The sequence below is a fragment of the Rhinolophus sinicus genome, chromosome 14 (genome assembly GCF_057876585.1).
Source record: "Rhinolophus sinicus isolate RSI-liver-muscle chromosome 14, RSI-T2T, whole genome shotgun sequence".
Taxonomy (NCBI): domain Eukaryota; kingdom Metazoa; phylum Chordata; class Mammalia; order Chiroptera; family Rhinolophidae; genus Rhinolophus; species Rhinolophus sinicus.
The window spans coordinates 7,466,622-7,486,918 of NC_142514.1; the positions used below are offsets into that span (position 1 = coordinate 7,466,622).

The window sequence follows — 20,297 nt, forward strand, 5'->3', positions numbered from 1 at the left end:
AGGTTCTTGAGAAGAGAAGACCTGGCAGGGCCATAAATCAATGGCTCTCCAAGGTGTTTGGCCTTGGGACCATTTGGGGGTAGGTGGGTTGTGATGGCCGGCAGTGCTCGACTGAACACCAGGGGACCATCCTAAGGGAGCAATCATTTCATTCCAGATAATGTAGACAGTCACATGGCATAAGCACAGAAATCTAACAGACGAGGGCCACAGACAACCATGGGTAACCTTTGCATAGAGTCACCTGAAGAACAGTGGCAACCAGGAAACCTGGGGCTTAGCCATCAGGGGGTCCCCAAACAAAGGAGGCCGCCCTTGGCCCCTGCAGCCTCTGCACTGGCAGGTCTGTGCCATTTGTTTAGGTCTCTCAGAGTTGACTCTAAAAGCTGAAGGGATTTCAGCAATACTGTGACAAACTCGTGGGTTTCTTCTTCCCTACATAACACAACACATATGGGGAGTTCAGAGGCCACTTTTCCCCACTCTTTGTAGGTTTCACCCACAAGGGCGGGATCCTGGTTAGCTGTTCCTCTTGGATGTACTGACTGGGGTGGGCAAGGATAAGAGGACTTTACGTGTAACTTCTATGTCCTGCCATTCACACGGCCTACCAGGGTTTCTCCTTCCCGTCCCCGATACCTGAGTGTATCCTGGAGGTTGTTGCCTCGTGACAAGGAGATAGAACGGAAAAAGCCCTGGACGGCAGGGACAGTGTACATCAAGAGGGTTTTGGACAAGTCCTGTGGGAACATACACGTTAGTGACACTCTTGCCTCAGCTTTCTTATCTGTAAAAAGGGCATAATAGCACACTAACAGTACCTGCCTCAAAGAGTGGTAATGAGGATTAAATCAGTTAATGCAAGAAAAGCCTTTTGGTGGGTACCTGGCACATAGCAAGCACTCAATAAATAGCAATGGTGCCATGACAATTATTATCTTGGCCTAACAGTGGCTTCCTGAATAAGGTGGCTGTGGAGGGAGGGGGGCTGAGGCTTGAACAAGCTAATCTCTGGCCCTACCAGCTGCCCCGGTGCACTCTGAACTAACAGCCCAAAGGGAGGTGGGAGGGGGGAAAAGGCAGAGATGGAGCCTGCCAGGTTCCGTCCTCAGAGTGGACGTGCAGATGTGCGCGGCCACCCACACACAGGTGCGTGCCATCAGAATGAGCTCATGCACTGGGAAGCATGACAAGGAATTCATTCTTCAGCTCGGGGTGATGTCAGCTCCCCAAACACAAACACGTCCACAAAAGCACGGTCTCAGACAACGCTGGATGAAAAACAGCAACGTTCTCTAGCTTCATCTGGCACCTGGGAGTAAAGCCTCAGGTGCCTAAACACTGAACTATTCTGTTCCTCAACGCCTGGTGCCTGGGTCAGTCCTTAGTGGAGGAGGAAGGATCGGGTACCTCAGTGACCTTCTTCTGCAGGGGAGAGGGCGTCGGGCTGTTCTCGCTGCTCTCAGCCTCGCTCTCACTGTTGCTGCCCTCGGTGCTGGTGGCAGTGGCGGTGGCAGTGGCCGCTGTGGTGGCGGCAGTGGCCGCACTGGTAATGTTGGCCCCGCTGGCGTGACGCAGCTTCTTCTTCTCGTCACGGGCCTGGTTCTGGTGTTTGTAGTGTAGCACAGCTTCAAAGTTCATCACTGCCCATGCGTGCCAGGCCTGGGGGGGGCAAGAGTCAAGGACAGACAATGGGGCTGTGACCAACAGCAGTGGACAGAGGCTGGGGCACCAAGGGCTTAGAGGAGTGTGAGGCCGAAGCTGAGGAAAATGCTGGATAGCCCTTTGCTCTCAGTGGGCAGTAGGGCAAAACTTCACCTCCACGCAACACGGGGGAATGGGCGTTGTACTAAATTCAGCGTGATTCGTTCATTTTGTGGCACACTTACTGTATCAGGGGCTGTGGCGAGTGCTGGGGGGAGGGGCACACGAAGAGGAGACGCTCTGGCCCTTGCCTCTGGGACCTTCTGATCTAGGAGGGGAGCTCGGTCACAAAGCTCAAGACAGGTAGAATGTGACTGGGGCCATGGAGATGGACAATGGGAACGCCAGGGACGGGCCTGGGAAAGCTTCCCAGACAGGAGAGGGGCAGTTTGGGGCAGGTCTTGGGTAGCAGCCGTCAGTGGGCAAGGAGGGAACAAGAGAGGGCAGCAGTCAGCACTTCCTCGTGGGGAAGGGCAGGGACAAGGATGCAGGCTGGGCAAGCACAGGGTGTCCCCAGGAAACAAAGGAACGGATCGCACGGAAGCCTGGGCTGCGTGCGGGGCAGCCGTGAGGGGAAGGCCAGCGCAGTGGCAGGGTCAGAGTACGGAGGGGAGGGCGTATTAGGCCGAGGAGGCCCCATTTCATTCAGCAGGAAAGAGAGCTTTGGGTTTCAAAGATTCCTTTGGCAGCAGTGTATAAAACATGATCTAAGGCTCAGGGGAGGGATGGTGAAGGCCTTAACCAGGTCAGGTGACAGTGGGAAAGGGAACACAGTGAGGGCGTGGGAACATTATGGAGGGTGAACCTCATTCATCGTCCAGCCCTCACACCTGGCCTGTGGCCTGCTGGAGAGCCAGCGCGCAACGACTGTTTGCTGGAAGAAGCCTTTGGTGCTTCTTTGGCTAAAGGAGGAACTATTCACGCCTGAGGTTCTGGGCTACAATGCCGCTATGGTAGAGACAGCACTGCCTGTGTAGACAGCATGAGGCCGAGTTGGATTCGGGGCCTCGGAAGTTGGCAGTGATAGGAGGACATTAAATAACCCACTCATAGTTCCACTTTCTGGATAACCAGGAAATTCCTTTCTGTTCCTTACTAAAAACCTTCTGTTCACGTAAATGTATTCATTTCCCCTTCTAAGCAGGGTAAACTGATCATAATTGACTTTTATTTGATGAGTAAGAATTCTACAATGATCCAGGTTCAGTTTCCCCAAACCTTCATTTATTCAACAAATACCTCTTATATACCGGGGGTGCCAAAAAAATGTATACACGTGATTTGTATTCATTTTTTGTTATCGGTATATATTGAGTATGACAATTTTAATCAGTTTTTTCCTTTCTTACAATGTGTCTACATTTTTTGGTGCCCTCTGTATATATTCTGTGCCAGGCACTGAGCTGGGGGACACGGTGAACAAGACAGAAACAGTCCCTGCACACACACAGGACCACACCACTCACAGAATAAACCCAAAGGGACCCCTACTAAGAACAAACTAAAACTAAAAATAGGAAGCAGTTTTTCCCTTGTGATTTGTTCCCTAAAAGTTAAATGAAGAAAAGTAATCTGGTTAGGAGCTAGTTCTAATTAGTAATGTTCCAGCTAAGCAACGGTGTATTGGATTCTGTTTTCCAGCGTTGGACCAGAGCTGTCCTAGTCAGAGTAATTACTGCTGACATCACGAAATGGGCATTTTTCAGATCAGAATGAAGCATGCTTAACTTAGGATAAGATTTTGGCTTAAACCAGGATAAGATGCTTCTGTGGTCTTCAGATGCAAGTCTGAATCCCAGAGGGATTAATTCACCCAGTATGAGCAGGTCAAGGAGCTACTGGAAAGAAATCAGACATGTGCCGTACCAAGCAGCTCCTCCCAGCGGCCCCGGAGAGACATGAGACAGTGAAGCTGAGTGCTCTCACCTAAGACGTGCGCCTCCAAGAGTCTCTCCTCTACCAGTCAATCACACCTTTTATACATGTTCTAATTCTGTTTATCTTCTTGAAAAGTTTCCTGTGACATAGCAGGATGTTACCCAGAACTTTCCAATAAAAACAAAGTTAAGTTCTTAGAGGAAGAGCAGGCAGGAATGGGAATCAGAAAGAATCTGGGAAGGAACAGACGACCCAAGGGAAGACCAAGCTGCAGAGGTTACCCCTGTGTCCAGAGGCCCCGAGGGAAACGAGCAGCTGAGGGTCTGTAAGACAGCGGCCTTCCCAGTACAGTACAGAACAGTGGTGTAAGAGATCCTTCTCAAATAAAAGGATCTACCAATCTTCCTGTATCCATTCAACTTGTAAGGGGCCTCTGCCAGACCAGTGCCCGGCACTCAAAGCAGCAAATTCACAGCTGTAAGGCACGAGCGCACAGGAGCGCACGGCCAGGCTGCTGCCAGGTGCCAGGTGTGCCACGTGGAGCAGGCACAGCGGGGGACCCCTGCCGCGGCGCGCCTGGGTTACCTTGTACCAGCTGCGGTCGTGCTCCGTGGCCGCGCTGTAGTACTGCAGGACTTTGGGGATGGTGCTCTCGTTGATGCCCTGGAGGTTCAGCTGCCACTCCCCGAGTTTCAGGAAACACCTGAAACCAGAGAAACAAGCCTCCCATGTGTTGCTCCCTCCTCAAAACACCCCTCCCCCCAAGGAGAACGAGTTATGGTAGGGGGCACTAAAGCCTTTCTGATCTTTACTCTTGCTCTCAGGAAGCAACATGGTGGAGCCAACGGAATGCCCACGCACATGGCAAGAAGGTGGGAGTTTGGGATAAATTTTTATGGCACTACCTCTTTTTCTTGACCTGTCTCGCAATGCTAGTGTAAACCAGGGACCTGCACAGGTGGCTCTGTACGGACCTATCTATCCCCAATCCGTTTTCTATGGGTGACAGCGGTTGAGCTTACTGACTACTCTATGGTTTCTCCCTCACTATTCCCTTCTCCTCCATTCTCTACGGTGGTAATATTAACAGCTAACATTCACCGGCTACTACTCTATTCCAGGTACTGCTCTAAACGCTTGACATTGTCTTCTTTCCATTAATCCTCATACCACCTTACCACCCTAGGAAATAGCAACTCTCACTCTGCCCTTTTTATTTTATTTTATTTTTTAAGGAGGGCGCAGCTCACAGTGGCCCATGTGGGGATCGAATCGGCAACCATGGTGCTGCCAGCACCACGCTCTAACCAGCTGCCCCTCACTCTGCCCTTTTCATACGATAAGGAAATCGAGGCTCAGAGCGGTTCAGTAACTTATCTAAAGTCACACATCAGGTGAGCAGCACATCTGGCATTTCAAAACAAGGAGTCTAACTCTAAAGCCAGACACCAGCAGAATAGCACACGGGTGCTCCTGGGCTGCTGAGTCCTGGGAGAATAAAGTGGCAGGGACGTGGGAGCAGCACCGTTCCATAGCTGCCCAGGATCCCTCCAGGAAAAGGCGAGAGAGATGTCCGAGGAGCCTGGACCACTCGTTCTCCTGGCTGCAGAGGCTGCTGGCACGGCGGGGCTGGGCCGAGCGGCCCGGCCAGCGGGGACTCACCGGGCCATGAGCTTGTGCAGCTCTTGCTTGTGGTGCTGGTCCTCGGGGGCGACGGCGTGCTGGGCCTGCTGCTGCACGGTCTGCACGAAGTGCTGCATGTGCTGGAAGGCGTCGATCTGTAGGACAGAGGCACAGGGGGCTGCTGGGCGCGCGGGCAACCTCACAGGAAACGAAGGACGGTGTATCTCACAGGCATGTGAGCCAAGCCCTCAAAACAGAGCCCGTCAGAATGCAGGGTAAGGACCCGACAGGACAGGACCAGGGCAGGATGCTGGGAGACGGATGGGCTCTTCAAGAACATTCATATTTTTTCAACTCAAGTCTTAGCTCTCCTTTGTCAACCTTAATTACTAGTTTAATAAGCCTTGGAAAAGTTACTTGCCTGGCTACCCCAAATAACAATTCGTATGAAGTAATTGAAATAACTGCTTACTTCACTATCAGTAGATTGCCCTGGGGGAAAATCAGACTTATGGGAAATTGTTTCCGGCTAGTAGAACTTCAGTATTTGTTCAAAACACTATGATACCTTGGGCACTTCAGCATAGCAAAAACTATAGTTATAAAAATCCAATAGCACCCTTAGTACCCCGCAAGTAAGTACACAGAGATGGGGTAAAGCCCCACATGCATCCACGTGGAACAGGAGGCAGTCACCAGCTAAGCAGACATCTAGTTGAACAGGGTGGCTTAGCAACAAAATCTTCAAGCATCCTCAGTTAGATTTATTTACACTATGGGATTTTATACAAAGTGAGCAGAAGGCACGTGGGTTAGGAACACGAGTTCCTGTTAAACAGTAAAACAGAGATTAGAAACAGAGAGTTGAACTAGGGAAGAGTTGAGACAGAGTCAGAGATCTAGGAGTAAGTTTCAAGCCATTCGTATAAACCTGCTACATCCAGACACACCAGGATCCTGATAAATGGAGTCCATACTATTTTGAAAGGGCTTCAAGGATGGAACTAGAGCTGACAAATATCAAAAGCTCAAGTGGAAAAAATGGTGAAATTAAAATCCACCAACATAGGGAGGGGACAGGACACATGGGAGAAGGTGAAAAAGAGGCTATGTGTCTTTGCTGCAGAAGAGGAGGGAAAATAATCAACACGTCAAATAAATAAGGTCAGAATGATTCCCTTAGAGTAAAGCATATAAAAGGTTTTTGTTTCTTTTTTTTTAAAAAAGAGAAACATGTCAGTATGATGGCCTTGAAGGAAAATGAAACACCCTGGCTTAGGGGTCCAGGACCAACCTCAGATACTTTTCAACATAAGGAAATACGAGGTATTAAGAGATAGGGCTTAACCCAGAGCCAGAATGATGTGACAAACAATCTATCAGGCAGCTAATCCACGCATGAGGACAGGGCAGACACACAGATGTTCCAACAGTTAACAAGACACCTGTCTCCCTCAGACATCTGCCTTCACAGAGGCCTACGACTCACCACTGGCTTTGAAAAATGAACTACTTAGCATCCCACACCTGGGAAATGATAACTGCTCCTGTAGTTTTTCTTCTGTAAGAACGATACTGACAAGACTTAAACCCGATTAAAAAGAAAAAAAAGAATTGAGGGGCAGTCCTAAAAAGATCAACCACTGAAAAGGTGAGAGATAATGCACGCCATCACTGTACATTAGCAGGTAAGAACTAACTTAGGAACTCGGATGCCAGAAGCTTTCAGAGCCCATCAGCTGTGTCACCAACAGACCACACATACACTTAAACTCTTTTCAGAGACTCAACAAGGCACCGAACAAAAAATAAATTGCCCAAACTGGGGTGTCTGGGTATTAGTTTGGATTTGAAGCCCGATATTAAGTTTAGTGAGTTTATCCAGCACGGGAGAATCTAAGCTCTCTCTACTCTGTGGCATAGTGGCAACTTATTATCAAGGTATTGAAAATAATTCTATTAAAAACACCTTCTTTTCTGCGTCCCCAGGAAGTGAGGAGGGGGAAAGATGATCCTTTCTTCTTACAGAGGCGGGACTGGTCCCTCAGAGGAAGGGGCTTCTTCTCTCAGCTGCAGAGTTTAAACTGCGCATAGTACCCCCAGTTCTTCATCGCCTGGCCGCTTCCTGTTCTCAGCTTAGTGAAATTTCAGGGAAGGACCAGCCTGCCTCTGATCTCAGAAAACCCCATGGGTACACCTTGACCTGATGCCTCGCTGTAGAACAGGGTCTGCTCTTCCCCAAACACTTCCATCTGCCTTAGGCAAGGCAGAGAGTACACTCTTTGCTTCCAGGGGAAGAAAGTAAAGCTCAGAGAAGTGACGTGTTCAGTAGTACAAATATTATTAAGTACTCAGTTTTCTTTGGGTAGCTCCTGAACTTTTCCAAAGATGTGACAGCGCTAGCTCTGGGCTTGAAGTTCAAGCACCTAACTTTAAACAGGTTTCTAAATTTTTATCCATGTGGTTTTATGGTCTCCCACCAGAATCTGGGCTCCTAAGAAAAGGCCATAATCTGTGGAGAAGTTGGGCTGTGGTCATCTGTTGAAAGAAGCCAGTCTTGGTTGAGATATTAGCCAAAAGGCTCCTTCTGCCTGCCTTCGGCAAGACATTCAAAGACTTGGAGACCATGCATGGGAAGGAACCATGTGTTCAGGTCCAGCATCTCTGTTTTTCTCATTTGCCTGGAGGAAGGTCAGGCTTTCAATCAGAATTGCTCCGGCTTGGGAGGCTTACAGAGACTAAGAAACACACACACCAGAACAAACCCTTAAAAGACAACAACGAGAAAACAAACCCCCCAAACTGCACATTTGGAGAAAGAAACATGGGCCATTACTACCGCAGAAAGCCCCAAAGACTCAGTGCCTGGGTACCGTACACTGGGCAGCAATCACGGTCAGTCAAGCGCCCTCAGCCCCAGGGTCTCCCAGGTCTGCCTCCAGCAGACACAACTACTGTTTTGTCACATCTTTCCATAGCCATGGCTCTGGCGGCTCCTTTGCATTTCTTTCTCATCTCAGGCACTTCTGTGGGGACAACATGGAGAGGACAGCTGGGACGCCCTTCTCTGTTTGGTAAGGAGGACGATGGGGGAGACAGAGTGGGGGCTGATTTTGCCTCAAGGGCCAACTTTTTATTAATCATCAACCATCGTCCTGGAAGATTGTTTAAAAAAATATAAACAACCCCCCCCCTCCCACCAGGAGCCACATCTATTTCCCAAGGACCTGTCTGTAAATAAAGTAAGAGGAATTCTACATTGGCTTCAAGATGACTTTCCCTACTGGTTTCAGCATTATATTCTGGGTGTTGTTGTTTTGGAATCCCAAATTGATGATAGGAAAGGAGACGAGAAGTCTGAACAACCAAATTGGTCTTGTGAAAGTTCCAGTCAGTGTTTTCACAAATATGCTGCTTTTTTGGGTACTTACCAGCCCATCTTTCTCCGAGGGGTCAGAAATTGTGCCTTTTCTATGTTCCAGCACATTCTGGCTGCTAATAAATACAACTGTGATTACACTCTTTGGTTTGATCAATGCTATACATGTACCTCCTTGACTATGATTCACTTTTCGAAATCAGGCCAAATAGCTTCCTAGCAGCAGCAAACTCCCTGACACGGTGGTTTGGATGCTGTTCCTTTTCGGGCCCCGGGGCAGTGAGCAGCAGAGCAGGTGAGCATTCTGGAGAAGCCTGCTCTATTGAGTGGCTTCAGATACAGACCTTGCGAGCACTCTTCCACATGTTTTTCATGTAGGCGTAGGTCACTTGAGGGTGAACTGTTGGCAGGGGATGGTCAAGCTGCCGGGACGGATCGACTCCCAGAAGCAACACTAACGTTTTATGAGCAAGAGCCTTAAAAACAAGAGAGGTCAGGGCGTAAACAGAAGCGGCCCAGGAATGCCGTTCCCTCCTTGGTCCCCCCGCCCCGGCCCCGTGTGGTGGGGGTGACTCACCAGCCGGCCACTCTTGCCACACAGGCTTGCATACTTGAGCCAGGTCCTCATGTCCTCGTGGGGGCTGACCACAAGGGACCGCACCATGAGGATTTTCTGCCAGTCCTCCACGATACGCTGGCAGCCCTGGAATATTCAGCAGTGAGGGTTAGATATGTTCTCTGCTCTATCGTGACCCCCCCACAAGCAGCAGCGAGACCCACCCTGAAACAAAAGCTTTCTCAAGTGAAGGGCACTATGAATGAAATGCCTCTGAGGGGCACCTCCAAATCTGAGCAGCACAATAGAGACTCTGGAACTTGAATCCTGGCCCTGCCACTTACTGCTATGTGACCTTGGACAAATTACTTCACTTCTCTGTGACTGATCTGTAAAATGGGATAAAAATAGTACCAATTTCATAGGGCTATGGTGAGGGTTAAATGAATTAATTTATATTTCTTTTTCTGGATTATAAATAATGCATTTTTAACTTTATTTATTTATTTTTTTTCAGTCTCTCTGGTTGAAGATGACAAAGAAATTAAAATGTATCACTCAAAATTCAAAAAACGAATTAAGCATAAAATAAGTTTAAATAATTAAATTTTCAAATGATATGTGTAAGTTGGTGGCGTTTGGTATTTCTGAAGTTATTAAAGCTAAACCTGCACTAAGACTTGGGGCCTTGCTTAGATTCTTTCCTCTTCATTTTTATTTGTCTCAATCAAAAACTGCATATGGAAAGGGAAGTGTCTCGTTCATTCACACACACAAATTCTTTTTAATTAAAAAATAGGGTGAATTAATTGTTAGCAAAGGGGCTAAGCTAATTTTATATCAAATGACTGCTGAGAGTAAAATGAGCCTCTCCTTTTCCACCTCCACTGATAAGAAGTCAGACTCGAGAGACAAATCACCAGGGGAAGTGGGTTTCTGAGATCTACCACTTCATGGGCGAATGCCGTGCAACCAAATGAGCTGTCCTCCATGGAGATAAGTCTAAAGTCTAGCAGCAATGGCGGTAGGCTTTTCCATGTGACAGGACGCAGTCCGAGCCTGAATAAAGCACCCAAGGCAAGAAGAGATCCAATGCCAGGAAGGCTGACCTCTCAAACTGCCCCCCGGGAGACACTGGCTAGGGATTTCAACTTAGATGACCTGTCCACAAAATGGCAGTCTTCCAGCCTAGGCAGTTTGTTGAGTTTTTTGACAGCAAGCCATCCACAAGAGCCAAATTTCTACCACAAGCTTAATGCTTTATTTTGAGGCCTTGGACTGTATCTTTCCATCCCATTACGTGTGACAACAGTGATTTGGAAAGTTAGAAAAACAGAAAAAAGTACACTGAGTGATTGTTTTGGTGACTTCTCACCATCTGCTAGTTTCTCCCAGATGCTGAAATAATCTGGCCCCGTCAACCAAAAAGTACCTTTTGTCCCGAGATAGGAAAGTCATGAAGGCTAAGATGACGACCGTATCGTGGGGACCGTAAAGTCACATGTGGGTCTCCCCTCCCCAAGACTCACTTAATCAACCCCCTTGCAAGGTGCTATTGGGACAAAACCCCACTTGTTCAAATGGCAGAAGACTAACCAGATCTCTGGTTTGGAAACTCTTTACCCTATTATAGGAACTTAAAAAACCGGCATGTGTACAAGTCAAGTAGGAAACGCTTGCTTTGTGGAACTCTTTTCTGGTGTCCAGTAGACAATTTTCCATCAAAACACTCACTGGGCATTTCAGAATTGCTAATAAAACATGCGGAGGAACTGCATGTGCTCTGCAGAGCATAAATGACTACTATATTCACAGACGAGCCTCTGCCCGCTGCACTTTCCTGTCCAGTGGGATGTGCCGAGTCGCTGGGACAGGAATGCAGCCTGGAGTCAAAAGGCTTTGTCACAGCCAACTGAGGCGCTTGGAAGTGCAAACCTTGACTGGTCTAAAGACAGAATTTGGAATTGGGTGTGGATTAGGCCAAAAGGAAATAGTTTAAAATTGAGGCAGTTGATCATGACAGGCAGGGGGACACGTGGCTTCTGGAGAGTGAAGGCTTTCTCTCTCTCTCTCTTGCCCGTGAACGTCCCCTCCTACTGACTCAAGGAATGGGAGCACTTCCTTTCCAAGAACGCTGAAGACTGCTCACTGCCAGATCTGGAACTGACAGCTCCCCATGCTAAATGATCAGAATATGCAATGAAAACACCAACGGATGACTTGGAAGTTTCTCTGGGGGAAACTTCAGTGGGAAAGGTCCGAGCAGAGATCATGGGATGGCCATGACCTGAGGACGTGCCAACGGCAGGCGTTGGTCAATGAGAATAGCAGGCAAGCCCATTAAAAGAGCTGGATGGCCAGCCGGGGTTCTCAGTGTTGGCTGCAGACTGAAATCATCTGGGGAGGCTAAAAAGATACTGATCTGGGGTCTCTCCCCAGCAATTTTGATTTATTTGGGCTGGGAAGTGGCCTGGGTATCTGGATTCTTTAAAGCTTTCCAGTTATTTTATTGTGCAGCTAAAGTTGAAAACCACTGATTCTGAGGTTAAGATTCTCAATTGCCTGGCCATCAGTGTCACTTATTAAAGACATTTTCTTTTATTCCTAGAGAAAGGTAAAAGGAGGCTGGAAAATCAGTCAGCCTCTCACAGCCAAAGGCTTAGTGGAAAAACCATCGGATGTTTTCCTCTGAATGCAAACCAGCCTCTGAGGAGGCTTTAGAAAGCATATGCTGAGCAAAATCAGGAGAGGGAGGTGGGCAGGTGACCCGGGGCTTTGTACTAGGCTCACCTGCAGTCTCTCCCACCAAATCTGGCGGATGATCTCTCGTCGCTCGGGGACAAGTTTGTACTGGATAACCTCCTCCAGCTCGGAGAGCATGTGGCAAGAAACCATGGCCTGATGGAAGCAAATCACATTCCAACTTAATACTGCAGGAACAATCAAAGAGCCAGGGCTCATTTCCATCATTCCTCCTGGTGGCAGGGTGTCTGCTGAGCACACACAGGTATGTGCTCAGCAGCCTGTGCATCCTCAGCAGCCCACTCTGAGAAAAGAACTGAAATGAGCCTCTAAAGTGACACCATGCAGAATATTCGACACTCACCCCATATGCCCGACTGTAGCTCTCTCCTGCCATGGCAGTTAGCTCAGCATCCAGCAGGTCCCTGGCTTTGTCGATGCACTAGGAGAGAAACAGGGAGCCCCTGGACTTGAGCTGTGGACTTGGGAGCTGAAGGTAGTGCTATCTTCAGGCCTCCCAACGAGCTGCAGAAGTTATCTATCTCACTTAAGTTCCAGTGATGAAGAGAAAAATTCCAAGGGAAGAAACCTCTCCCTAGACCTGAATGGCTAGAGAAGAGCACTATTTTTCTTTTTTTTTTTCCACTTTTTAAATTTATTTAAGTGTGTTTTTCCAGTACCCATCAGCTCCAAGTCAAGTAGTTGTTTCAATCTAGTTGTGGAGGGAACAGCTCACAGTGGCCCATGTGGGGATCGAACCGGCAACCTTGTTGTTAAGAGCACCGTGCTCTAATGAACTGAGCTAACTGGCTGCCCCGGAGAAAAGTACTATTTGATTGCTCAGAAAAGACAGAAATGTGTGGCAGCCAAAAGCTTAACATCTATGATAACACCCCAAATCCTGAGTAACAAGGGGAAATAAGTGCTTAGAATCACCGTGTCCTTGAATCTCAGAACACAAGAGGACGATTTGGAGGTCACCCTGCTTTCCATTTTCCCTTGCTGGGCAGGTTTGTGGAAATGGAGTATGCAAACACTTAACTGGCTCCAGGTGGTCATCTCTAACTTCGAAGCATTTTGTCCTCATGAGAAAGTGCCTCTGAGACTGGCAGAGAGATGCCCAAAGCTCTCCCTGTAAACAGGAGCCTCTGGCTGGTGACTGGGACGGCCCAGGTTCAGTTCTCACCATGTAAATCAGAGTCCCAGCAGTGGCCGCGGAGCCAGTTTGAGTCTTCTGTCTCATCAATTAAAAGCCCTTCATGCGGAGCTTTTCCTTGTTTGAATGTTTAAGGTTAATTACTGTGTCCCCATCCTGTAAGTGCTCAGACAACCTGGGCCTGACAGGGCGGATGTGATTACTTCATTATTTCATTCTGCAAGTCAGCACAGGGTTTTCAGATAATGTGCTGGCTTTCCGAGAAGGTCACCAATGTGTGATATACCTGCACAGCCAGAAGGAACCTGTGACTGACTTCTGCTGCAGAGCAGGATGGCTATTCTCCAAATCCTCCCTTGGTGACGTGGACAGCTTCTCTGTACTACAAGGAATGCTAGGCTGGGTGGTAAAAAGAGTGCCATGATGACCCAGGAGGCTAACTCCAAAAGCAATCTAAACGGTTACTTCCAGAACACGTCTGTCCCTCTCAGAGCAGAACGTGGCCCCAGCTAAAGTGCTGGCAGTCTTCTTCTTATGGAATATAATGCTCCAAAGCCATTCTAATGAGTTCACCGAGCCAAACACCAGAGCTGAAGTATAACAGCCTATTCCTACAGATGTCATATGCCTAGGAACTGACAGGCCACGCGTAATTACCTTTTCTTTGCTAGATGGTCTGGGTACGTGTGGGGTTTTACCTGTTGTGCCAGGGAGAAGAGGTCCTGATGTAATGCCAGCACAGCTCTATAAAATGCCCCATCGTGGGTGTCCCGAGGGATCATACAGGTGTACTCTTCCATGCTGTCCCACTGACCTACCGACAGACAGACACACAGAGAAAAGCATTAGGGTGGTCAACTTGCTGGGCTAAAGGCAGCATCTCAATAGGGGTCATTGTTACTTGCATTTAGCTTGGGTTTCAAACCACACAAACTGGAGCACGATGTATCGAAATCTTGCAATGACCCTCTAAACTCTGTGGGGGTTGAGCAAGCCAACTGAACAAAGCCACATCTGTCTTCCAAACACAGGACTCCTATTGCTGCTCCAGGGCGCTCCATAAAAGATGGGAGAAATGGCATGAGCGCCCAGCCCGCGTGTCAAGAGCATTTAATGCAGCACCTCATTAACCTAGAGAACTCTCTCAGGTTTCTCTAGGTGAGATGGAATAGCTTTCTTCCCTACGAGCGAAGCGTCTCACAGTTCAATGGCACATTGGAAATTACATTTTCCCCTTGAGAACTGAAAACGGCCATTACCCAGACAGGGGACAGGGTCAGACAGACGGTTTGCCCATCTCACTTTGGCAGTGCCTTTGCCTCAGAAGGGAGGAGATAAATATTTCCAGGGGCTCTGTTATAACAGAAAGATGGGCTAGGTCACAGCACAGTAGTCTCTGCACCGTGGCAGACTAGGGAAATGGGTGCATCCAGAATGTAGCTGGGAACAGTTTCCCCTGGTGAAGTGAGCATGTATGGAATGCCAGGATTTCCAAGATGGTCTGCAGAAGCTATCAGCTTCATTAGCTGCAAACTGTAGGGCTGCGGCTTTTACAAGGTTTTTTCCTGCCGTTCACTCCAGACCAGTGGCTTAGCCATTCTCTGTGCCTCTGGGCAGAAGCAAAATAGCAAACAGTGACTCCTCAGGATGCAATTTATTTTTGAAAAATGTTCTGGATCCAGCCCAGAGCTCATGAAAGGAAAGGATATAAGCTCTGTGACTCACGAGGGATAGAATGTAGGTAGAAGGTTATGTCACCTTCCTCTGGACTCAATGGGGGAAGCTTCTCTCCTGGAACGTCCTAAGGACCCTTTCCCCTTTTATTAAGAACCTCTCTGGCACAGACATTGGTAATCTTCTCAGCTGGGCCTGGTGTCAGAAATCTACACTGTCTGTGGGGATTAAAAGGAAACCTCTACCTTAAAATACTCAGAATGGGAGTAAAGTGGGCAAATATTGGGCAGCAAGGACAATATAGAAAACAAAATTGTCAAAACGTTTATAATTGTTGGAGACAGTGAAAGGCATATGGGAGTTAATTACACCATTTTCTTCCCTCTTATATACGTTGGGAAAGTTCTATAATAAAAGTTAAAAAATAAAAGGAGACAGCTGCCTTCTCTCTCTCTCTTTTTTTTTTTTGTCTTCTCTCTTTATTCCTGCTTGGGATAAAGACATGATGGATGGCGCTCCAGCAACCATACTGGACCATGAGGTAGACTTGAAAATGGAGGCCCCATGCAAAGCAAACATATGGAAAAAGGCTAATGACAATGGAGCCAGGACACTAGTCTGGGAATTCCTACTTCTAGATTTTATTTATAAGAAAGAAATACAAACCAGTAACTTGTTTAAAACAAAAACATCAAAACAAACAAACCTCACTACATATCTTGATTTTGATGCTTGTTCACTGTTTTCCTTGGCTTTTCCGTGAAGAGCCATTGTTACTCATGTCTAACAAGTTAGTCAAAATCATCAGGTAGAGACAGATGGGAGAGACAGAAGTGAACACAGACTGTTTTTACACCTCTGTAGCCCTGACATCTCTACCTGCAGCCACAGTGCCTTACTTTTCAGATGCAAACATCTCGCTTCCCTCTCCCCACCTTGACTGGGGTGCCTGTGAGGGCAGTCTTACCTAACCCCCATGCAGCTGCAGCAGCCATCCGGGCCATCTTGGCTTGGGTCTCATCATTAACCAGGGTCCACTTTTCACAGCACTGCTGATGGAGCTGCCCCCTGCAGGAAAAGAATTATTCAGTCAGGTGAACTGAAATCACCTCTCTAGCCTGCAGCTCTTTGGCCCCTTGGGTTAGCTGGGGGGCCACAGAGGAAATGGATGATAGGGGCCGGCCTTGAGCCAGGAGCCTTTACATAAAAAGCACTTTCGATTGGGTCACCACCTACTAGAGAGGTGATCAGGAATTTGTTATTCCTATGTCCTGGCACTCATAATTTCAGTGAGTTTATTAAAAGTAGGGACCATGTCTAGCTCTACGTGATGTGAAATGTCCCGAATTTCACATCATAAATATTAAATAACTTCTCATATGCCAATGAACTCAGCTCTTTCCCTTTGGCAGGTCTACAGAGAAAGCAATCTGAAGAGACACAGCTGGATATTCATTTTGGGCTCAAAGCTATAGGGAGAGCTGGCTTTTGAAAGAATTATCCAAATGGTTGCAGGCTGAAATGCAACTCGAATGAAATCAATCTGCACGGAAGGAAGAAGAACCAATCTAAAACGGGCCCATCTACCAGGAATCCAGACGCCGCTTTTTTGCACAATTACTATGAGTGTGGGTAAGGACTAGGAGATACGGAGATTATGAATGATAGTCAAGACTCCAGTACTCAAAGGGAGCGGAAGCACCCTCAAGAATAGATATGTCCCATCGACAATTAAAACAGCTGCCCTCCCATGTTCTACTTTTGCATGAAAGGAAATGAAACTCTGCTCCTGAGCAAGTATGAGCCCTGCTTCCACGTGAGCTTCAAGACTCAGCTAGGACACGCCTCAATCTTCCCTGCCTGCTCGGAGAGATGCTGCGACGTGTTTGAACTTGGTATTGGGGGCAGAGTCAAGCGAACAGGTACAAATTCCACACGACCCAGCTCAGAAGCCTTGTGGGGCATGAGCTGCACCCCGCTGTAGGCGACATGGTGGGTTGGGGTAGAGATGAAGACACTGCAGTCCATCAGTGCTGAAGGGGTCTAGGCTGAGCTCACTGAGCAGCTCACTGGTGACGTCTACAACTGTTCAGGCCCATTATCTAGAATCGGCAGTCATTAACTTCTGGCACGTGATCACGCGAGCCAGGGACACGGGCACTGTAAGTCAATACACAGCCAAGATCGAAGAGGACGACTAACGAGGCAGCCACCCTTCCCTATACTCAGTGAAGCTCCGTGACAGAAGTAGGATGAACCTCAGTGTTGGCTTCCTGCCGTCCAAACCCAGAAGCCTTCACTACTGGGTTCTGCTGGGCGTTAGCACAGAGCAGTACTTAAATTGTTATGTGCACCAGAATCCCCTGGACGGCGCCTTCATCTGGACTGCAAGGTGCCACGGCCTGAGCTTCTGATTCAGGACGTCTGACGGGAATGGCACTTCCCTGGGAATGTACATTTCTAACAAGTTTCTACGGGATGCTTATGCTGTGGTCCAGGGGCCACGGTTTGAGAACCACTGGCTCAGGGCATAGGAACAGCTCCTCTGGGCAGCATATCTTGGTTGGGTCCTGCCTGGAAAGAAAGCTACGTGAGCTCTGACAGGTCCTTCCAACCCTAGAAGTCAAATTTTTTTAATAGCTCGTGGCCACAAGTAATTCAGCATCCCACTAGTGTTGGACCACCCCTTTCGATACCACGGGTCTAAGGAGTTAGCTTTGCTTTTCATTCCGAGGCGGAGAACAAGTTCCATATGAAACAGTCCCCTCAAGAGACAAAGTAGGGAGCAGGGCAGGAGCAGCGCCCTGGAAAGGCTGCTCCGATCCACAGGCACCACCTTTAGGCTGTGGCTGTGTAAACAGCTGTCAGAACCAGGTGGGGGTCCTCTCCCACACACATTTGTTAAAAATAAGAGTGCAGAATATATTGAGTTCTAAGTCTCAAAGGCAGTGGGGGGAGAACAAGAGCAAATAAAACCCGAGATGTTTGTGGGGCCAACCCTAGGATGGGTTTTCGGAGCCCCTCACTGTACTCCAGGGAGGCCTAGGTACAAGGCCTACCCCCAGCATTTTGACCTTCCCACCTGGCGCAGCCGCGAAAGCTCAGAAACTGTTCCTTCATTTGGGGCACCTAAGTGGTTAGCTGACTCTCAAAGAGTCTGTTCTCAAGGATTCAGAGGCCATTTAAGGAACAGTGTGGGGAGGGGTTTACCTAGGTTCCTCTTGGCTGCACGTGGGGCTGGGAGGCTGACTCTTGTAGTTAGCTTCCTGGAGGCAGATGAGCATGGGGGTGGGGTAGGGTCTTAGCTGAGGGGTAGCCCCAGATCACTCCTGTTGTCATCTTTGGTCAACACCTTCCTCGGGCACATTCAGGATATACACTCAATGTAAAAGCAATTTAGAAATTGCACTCTAAACAGAATTGACTGAATAAACCATGTAAGAAACCTGCCTCTAATCAGGAAAGGAATTCTGCTTCTTTCATCTCTTAGCCTGCTGCACTCTTAAATCCCTTGGTCAGCACCACTGGCCACTTATACTTTATAGGTAATTATAAAACTGGAATAAATCCAAGAGATCAAAGATACATGGGACAAAGTACTGCAACGTCAGGAGACCTGGATCACTCTACTCTTGGTAGACTCCAGGCCGCTGTGTCAACTACTAAGAGCCTCAGTTTCCCAACTCGCATAAGGGGACTAGACAAAATTGCATCTAACGTCTCCTCTAATACAGCCAAGCTGTCCCTACTTAACCTATCTAAGGAAAGTGGTGTCTTTACTTTAGAAAAGGTAGGGAGGGAAAGGAACCAGAAAAGGTTTCAAGGGAGGAGGAGGCAGTTCAGGTGGCCCTTGAAAGACGGGGAGGATTTCAAAATCTATAAAAAGGAGATGAGGAGAGAGGCACTTCAGGGAACTGAATGAATGAATGCAGAGAAAAAAAAATTCTGTGGGGTTTGGAGAAGGGTGACTAGTTTGGCCAGAGCTCAGATTATGAGGCAGAGGTCACTGAGAAAACAGGCTGAAGAAGTGGGCTGCAGCCACAGCATGAAAGACTGTGATGCCAGGTTGTGACAGGCCTATGTAAATCCAAGGGCAGCTGGGATATTCTAAGTCATTTTAGGCCTTGAGTTGAATTTTAAGAATGTTTACATTATGTTTTTTAGCCTTCCTCTTAATAACATATGGTTGTATAATAACCAATTTGAAAGTTAAAGAAAATTGTTTTTGAAATAATGTGGCTAATTCTCGTTAACATACTTTTCTTTTGTTTTAGATCAGTACTGTCCAACAGAAGAGTCTACAGTGATGGAAATGTCTTATGTCTACATTGTTCTGTAGGGTGGCCACTGGCCACGCTGGCTACCGAGCACACTGGTGCGACTGGATTATTAATTTTATTGAATTTAAAAATAGTCATAGCTGGCTAGTGGCCACCATATTGGACAGTGCAATTTTAGATAAAACTGTTGGACACAAAAAAAACACAGCTTTAGTTGCACAAACTAATAAAGCAGATTTGATAGGACATGCTTCCTCAATTTGGTGAGGTAAATGAGTACGGGATGCTAATTACATAAATAAATAATAACATTTGAATCTCCCTAACAATGGCTAAGTCAGACAAACCAATTTCAAATCACTTTAGACTATTATCTGTATACAGAGGGTGCCCCAAAAATGTGTACACATTTTAAAAAAGTAAAAAGCTATTAAAATTATAATACTCAATATAGACCGATAACAAAAGATGAATACAAGTCACGTCTGACTTCTGCAATGACAAGAGGTGCTCAGAGTGGTTCCCATCAGCGTCCAGACACTTCTGATTACAGGCGAACTACTGCTTGAGCAACATTTTGACCAAAGAGTCCACTTGTGTACATTTTTTTGGCACCCCCGGTGTGTATATATGATCCAATCAATGCCTAATGCTAAATTCATTGACACTAAATTTTCATGCAATATATGACATCTTTTATTTTGCAAATATAACTTTATATTAAGAAATAAAAATAGCAATCATTTACCAAAAGAATGTCTGTAATTAGGTACAGAAAGAATATGAGTAATAAGAGATCGTTCTTTTTAGAAGACTTACTTTGATTTTCAATAATATTCTTTACTAACATATAAAGATTTTAAACAAATCAAACTTTGCCTAAAGAGCCTGAGGTTTGTTGAGACGATGGACTATCATGCCATCAATGAAAACACGAGGCAGCAACTGTCGTTGCTGACATGGAATAGGGGCTTAGACTTGTTCAATGAAAGAAACCAGGCACAAGGCGGGCTGTACAGGACACGGCATGGAAATGCAGATGCGTGCGCGTGCGCGGGTCCTCCCTGGCAGTCTGCACAAGGGAAGCCTGAGTGGCTGGGGGGCAAGGAGAAGTCTGGCTTTCACAGCTGTCAGTGTTTTGTACTACTGAAATTTGTGCTATGTGCATATTGCCTTTTCAAAAAATAATACTTAAAAATAAAAAATGAATAAAGAATGTAGTTAAAAAAAAAAATGCCTCCAGGGACAGAGGTTCCACATGCAGGTCCAAATGCAAGGGCACGGGCCTGCGGAATTCCACCTCCC

At 47.3% G+C, this 20,297-nt stretch overlaps 1 protein-coding gene across 2 annotated transcripts in view; it reads right to left on the bottom strand.

Annotated features, from left to right (window-relative positions):
- MTOR (mechanistic target of rapamycin kinase) overlaps positions 1-20,297 on the bottom strand; it is a 115,982-nt gene that overhangs the window by 16,368 nt on the left and 79,317 nt on the right. For both annotated transcript variants that reach the window (XM_019746727.3, XM_019746728.3), the window contains exons 31-40: positions 15,680-15,780; positions 13,737-13,852; positions 12,247-12,324; positions 11,931-12,038; positions 9,162-9,287; positions 8,929-9,060; positions 5,245-5,360; positions 4,168-4,285; positions 1,411-1,662; positions 640-740 (exon numbers count right to left, since the gene is read on the bottom strand). In XM_019746727.3, the coding sequence (XP_019602286.3) occupies positions 640-740; positions 1,411-1,662; positions 4,168-4,285; positions 5,245-5,360; positions 8,929-9,060; positions 9,162-9,287; positions 11,931-12,038; positions 12,247-12,324; positions 13,737-13,852; positions 15,680-15,780 (1,248 nt within the window). The remainder of the gene's footprint in view (positions 1-639; positions 741-1,410; positions 1,663-4,167; positions 4,286-5,244; positions 5,361-8,928; positions 9,061-9,161; positions 9,288-11,930; positions 12,039-12,246; positions 12,325-13,736; positions 13,853-15,679; positions 15,781-20,297) is intronic.